This window comes from Chinchilla lanigera, unplaced genomic scaffold, assembly GCF_000276665.1.
Source record: "Chinchilla lanigera isolate Chin_1 unplaced genomic scaffold, ChiLan1.0 scaffold00074, whole genome shotgun sequence".
NCBI classification, from domain to species: Eukaryota; Metazoa; Chordata; class Mammalia; order Rodentia; family Chinchillidae; genus Chinchilla; species Chinchilla lanigera.
The window spans coordinates 3,966,750-3,972,629 of NW_004955475.1; the positions used below are offsets into that span (position 1 = coordinate 3,966,750).

A 5,880-nucleotide genomic window follows, 5' to 3' on the forward strand; every position below is an offset into this window, starting at 1 on the left:
AATTTATTAAGAAGTAAATAACTTAGTAAAAAGTTAATGTACTACAGTTTGTATACAGTGAAAAACAAAAAAAATCTCTTAGTAGCTCACTATTATATTCTAGAGCCTAGGTCATGGATGCATTTTTCTTTTACTCTATCACTCGGTGTCCTCAAGGAAAATAAAACACACAGTTCATGACTTGGGGCCCACTGGGACAGCAGGAACTAGAAAGTAATATTATTTGTCTATGATACTACACATATGTATATATCTATAGCTATATATCTACATCTATGTCTAAGAGAATTTGTTGTTGCCTAAGGGAGGAGGATTTTTGCTTTTTCCACTGCTATATCCCCAATTTTTAAAAGAGCTAGGATCAGGATTAGCATTAGCGTCCTTCTGGGTGTCAAAATGTAGAATAACCCCAAAATTATACTATCCAAGAACAATATCATTTCTGAGTCTGGCCTAGAAATCAGGAACAAGTGCAGCATATATGCCTAGCCAGGATGTAAAGCCTGTATGAATTGAAATTCTTCTGTTTTTAATTCAATCCTCAAGGATATGGCTAGGAGCAAGCCACTCTGGGTATCAGGCATAGTAAATGTAAATAGTAGTTAACATTTTAAGGTCTGTGCTCTTTATTATTTTCTTGACATAATTCAATTGGAGAGGAAAAGATATCTGCAGTATAACCCAAAATAAATTCCACATGTTTTAAAGTTGATTATTCAGGTTGATATTTTTGAAAACAGAAAAATTGATACTGTCATTGGTTATGGTTATATATTTAGTAAATACATAAAATAATTGCATGACTCACAACAAATCCATGACATTGTCTGCCCCTGTAGAGGAAGAAATATGATAGTGGAAAACAGACTTATTATCTATAATGAGTTTATGTAAAAGTATAAATCTATATCTAAAACACACATGCCAAATGTTGACATTTGTAAATTTGGGGTGTAGGTAAACAAATGTTTGTCTTACATTTTATACTTTCTTATATTTTGTTATAATTTTTAAATGAATAACAGAATACCAAAAATTTAAAATATAAGCATAACTTGTGATTTTATTACATTTTTAGAATTGGACAGATCTAATTAGCATAAAATACATGAAGACTTACAGCATTTGAAGAGTACAGTTAACAAGCTTGATAATAGAAACAACCTGGAACTCTCTATCTCACACAAAATATATATTCCTTTTTAACAAAAACTTGAATAAACTAATTGCCATTGAAAAAATCAGACTACTGATTAAATATCTATAATCAAAAGTGTCACCAGGATTAAACTGTTTTATAGCTTCTTACTAGATAATTTTTAAAGAACAAAAATTCTAATGTTATTTAAATTATTTCAGTTCACAGGAAAAGACTGAAAACTTATCAAGTCATATTTTTTAAAGCTAGCACAACTTTAACAAAAATTGATATACAGAGCATAAGAAAAAAATAATTCTGATTTGGAATGCAAATAAGGTAATTCTAAATAAAATATTGGTGAATAAAATCTAGCAATGTAAAACATAATTATTTCACCATGGCCAAGTGGAATTTATTTCAGAAATTCATGTTTGGTTCCAGATCAAATACCAACCACCCTAAATGAGTACATTAACAAATTAAGGGAAAAGAAAAATGATAAATTTTAACAATAATTATGAAAAGACATTTGATAAAATCCAGGAGCCACTTCTACTAATAATGCTATGTAAAACAGGAAGAACAGAAACTTCTAAACATGTTAGCAACTATGCACCAATAACCAACAGCAAATATCATACCAGTATGAAATTCCAAAGACATTTACATGAGAAATAAAAATAAGAGAGTTATGTGTGTCATTATTGTTATACAACATTGTTCTGGAGAAAGCAGCTAATATAATAATCAGTATGAACATTAGAAGAAATAAAATAATCTCAAGTTACATGTGGAATGATTACCTGGATACCCAGAAAATCCAAAATATTCTATTTTAAATGTCTACGGTAAATTAGGATTTAAAAATCATTGGATAAAAGATAAAAATATAAAATTCCATAGGTTTCTTTTATTACCCCAAATAACAAGTTACAAATGAGAAAGAAAAAACTGTCCAATTAATAATGTTACAATTTGATGTGTATAAAAATTACAAAATAAATTCAGGTACATATGATATAAAGAATAGCACGGAAACAAGAGTAAAATTTTCAATAATGTACCAAAACTTTTGAATGTTAAAGGTTAATATTATTAAATAATCCTTGAAAGGAGAATGCAAAATTTACTGCATCTCTAATTAAGACATCAGACACTTTTTAAATGTCAAAAATATTTTGAATTTTCATATGAAAGAATAAACGTTAAGGAAAAAATATATGATAAAAAATATTAATGAAAGGCTTGCTTTACCAGATTCTAAAAGCTATGATCTGCCACTATAATTACATCTATGTCATAATGGCTCAGATATTTGAAAATTGGTACAAATCAGATAACCAATGAATGTAAACAAAATGTGTAGTTGGATCTCTATTTTAAACTCTATAAAAATAAATTTCATATGGATGAAATACTTAAACTTTAAAAACAAAATGATTAGAAAAATGTAGGTGAATATTTGACAAGTGAGGGGCATCCATCTGAAAAAGATAAGAAACAAAAAAAAAAAACTATAAAAAATAGTGGCCCACCTAAAAATTTTAAAATTATAAAGTAAGACATGTCATCAATAAAGTCAGGATTAATGTTACAATGAAAAAATCATAACATGAGTTACAAATGACTAAATGCACTTTATAATGGGAATTTCTACAAATTTATAAGAAAAAATCAACAATGCAATAGATCAATGAACAAAGGATAGCCACAGTCAAATCACAAAGTGAAATGTCCTAATAGAAAAAAAAATAATTCTTGAAATCTGGTAAAAGCCAATTAAAGTGACAAGCAATGCAATGTAATTCTTGCTTTTCAGATTTTCAAATGTTGAAGACTGCTGTAGAAGATGCTGGAAAGGGAGACCTGAATTCATTTCAGGTATTCTCATAATATTTCTTAAAATTAAACATATACCTATTTAGCAGTTCTGAGAATATAGAACTAAAAGAACCAGCATACTTTGGCACTGTTACAATAAGGAAAAAGGAAATAAATAATCATTAATAACAGAATGGTTGAATACTTTTTTGGCACTTCTACATACACTGTATATGAAACAGTAAGCAGGAGAGTAAGAGTGAAAGATAGTGGCAAAGACAGAAGCATGGACTGTGTCTTTGAGTCTGTTGGAATATCATCTGTATGCAAAGTGGGAAAAGCAATTAGATAAATGCTCATAACTTGCCATTTTTAGAGAAACTACTGCAACAAACCTCGAGGACAGAGAAAAGAGGGAAGATGTGTCATGGTTTCAACACTTGTTACCTGGGAAGAAAAAGAGGCAAGTAAAACGTGGGGAAGAAGGACATGGTGTGGAGTTGATTTGCTTTTTCATTGTTCCATTGGTTGCACTTTATTTTTCTATTAGCCTCCAATTAAAAATTTCAATTACAGAATATATATCAAAATTATCACAGTATATTGGGCCAGAGCTGTGGAATTAGATAATGTAAGATTTGGAGGCACAATAACATTTACCTACTTTCCGGAATTTTGAGTCAAAACTGTTCTCAAAACTTACAATTATGAGAAAACAAGATATTTTATATCTAATAACGCCACAGCTTCTGTAAAGAGCACAATAAACTTACGGGGTTTTCACCAAACCATAGACATAAATGTGAATATCGTCATCAAACTTAATAAAGTAGACAGACGGCTTGGCCACCACTTGATGGATGAAAATGCCAGTTCTCTTGGACCCGTCATCTTTGGCGTGCTCCACCTGCTTGCCCACGAGGCTGTCCACCACTTCTCCAGGCTCCCTTTCTGCTGTAGGAAAATAGTAGCTGGAATCTGGAATGATTCGAAGGTCACCATCTTTGTAGTCATCCAGCAAGGTGTACATATAGAGGACCGGATCTTTCTCATAGGTGATGTAAAACCAAGTATCCATCACGGGGGCTCGCGCCAGCACCATACCCTTCCATTCATCTTTTGTACCGTGCTCGCCTTCAAACACATGCCCCACTGCCTTCCCAATCAAGGAATCTGCCAAGCGTGAATCAATACGAGGAGCTGGCACTCTCTCAGGAAGAATCTCTAGCGCTAAAACTCTCTTATCTCGGTGTAGTTCTAGTCCATACACGCTGTCTTTGCCATCGTATTTAATGATGTAGAGTGTGGGCTTCACAGAAACCTGCTCGAGCACGGTGCCCTTCCACTGCTCCACAGGCTCATTGCCTTCTTTCCAACCGTGCTGAATGCGACAGCCCACTATATTCCTGCAAGTGAGGAAAGTGGGCTTGCGCCGCTGCTTCCTGTGGGTGTGCCTTTTCTTCATCAGGTATGCAGACACGCCATCTATCCCTGTCGGAGGCACTGTTGGCGGAGACATGTTCAGGGCTTAAGAAGGCTTAGTCAAAAGTTGCCGCTTGCTTAACTAAGCTGACAAAAATATCAACACTATCCGAATTGAGATTATAATTTTGTTCACGATCTGAGAGACCAGATCCTTCTCCGAGCGCTTGCACCAGGATTGACAGAAAAACTCTTAACTCTGACTGTGGGCACTGGGTCACCGTGTGTCTCTCAACCGGACTCCAGACCGGGAGAGAAACTGCAGCCGCAGTGGCTAGAGAGAGATGGCGGGCTCTTGTGTGCTGTCGGTTCCTGGCGCCTGCCCAGACTCCCAACCCCAAATTCCTGAATCCGCCACTTATCTGTTGTCGATGCTGCTGTGGTAGCGGCACGGCGACAAAGGAGACGACTGGGAAGGTACGCAAATGAACTGCAATGGCAAAGATGCAGGCGGCGGCGGCAGATCTCGGAGGAGTTAGTGCGGCCTGGCCTTTGCAGCGTTAGTCGGTTTGGGCCAGTTTGGAACCGCGTTTTTTGCGGATTAGGGAACCCGCCCCCTCAGAGCCCGCCGGTACCTCGGCCCCGCCCCCTGCCGTCTTGCCTTCCGCTCCGCGGGTGTCTGCGGGGAGGGTCAGCGCGCGTGCTTGGGTTAGGTCCGCACTGACACAAGCTTTCTCCTTTATTTTCTCTTTCGCCCCCCAACTGTTTCTCCCAAACCTGAGCCAAACAGACCGGCTCCCCTCCTCCTCTTCTCTGGTTGCCAGCTGCCCAACAACCTCCTCCACAGAGGCTCCATCTGCTTTCTATCTTCCAGGAATTCATCACAATCGTGTTTAAAAAAATTCAAAGCGCACAATGAGAGAGAAAGAGACAGAGACATGATTTTTACACAAAAATGTACGTACAAATGAGTTTCTTTCAGTTTAAGGGATTTGATATGAGAGAAGAAAAAGGCCGTGCACGGTCCACCATCTTGATTCAAATTCTTTATATTTTCTACCTGATCATTTTTGGTAATTATTTTTAATAATTATTTTGAATGTAAAAGAAATACATTGACATTGCGGAGATTTTCAAAAATTCAGTGAACTAAAAGATGAAGCTAACCTTAATCTGAAATCATTTAGGCATACAAGAAAATGTTAGCCGTGCTGATTTTCGCTTGTGAACAGATTTGGGGATGCATTTCATACTTACACAGCTTGCTACTTTCATTATATCATTAGAATTTTTATGAATATTAAATACTTTAAAAACTATGATTTTTCAAAGGTTTCCATAGTATTTGTTTGTGTCATTTCCTTGACGATCCTTTATCCTAAATATTCTGTAAGAGAAGAATAAATAATGAAACTATTTTTCCTTCCTATATGGATTTACTGAGTTTGTTAAAAGCATGTTTTTAAGAAATATTTAACGTCAGGGTGATCTGCACA

The 5,880-nt window shown here is 35.5% G+C and overlaps 1 protein-coding gene across 1 annotated transcript; it reads right to left on the reverse strand.

Moving 5' to 3' along the window:
* Positions 1 to 1,063: 1,063 nt before the first annotated feature.
* Positions 1,064 to 4,976, reverse strand: Spin4 (spindlin family, member 4). The gene has a single exon (XM_005401549.2). It carries the CDS (start codon positions 4,479 to 4,481, stop codon positions 3,732 to 3,734), a length of 750 nt encoding a protein of 249 aa, XP_005401606.1. The 5' UTR covers positions 4,482 to 4,976; the 3' UTR covers positions 1,064 to 3,731.
* Between the last annotated feature and the right edge of the window lie 904 nt (positions 4,977 to 5,880).

What these genes read in the sequence shown, in the direction of transcription:
- Spin4 (XM_005401549.2), bottom strand. Translation starts at nt 4,481, where the DNA reads ATGTCTCCGCCAACAGTGCCTCCGACAGGGATAGATGGCGTGTCTGCA.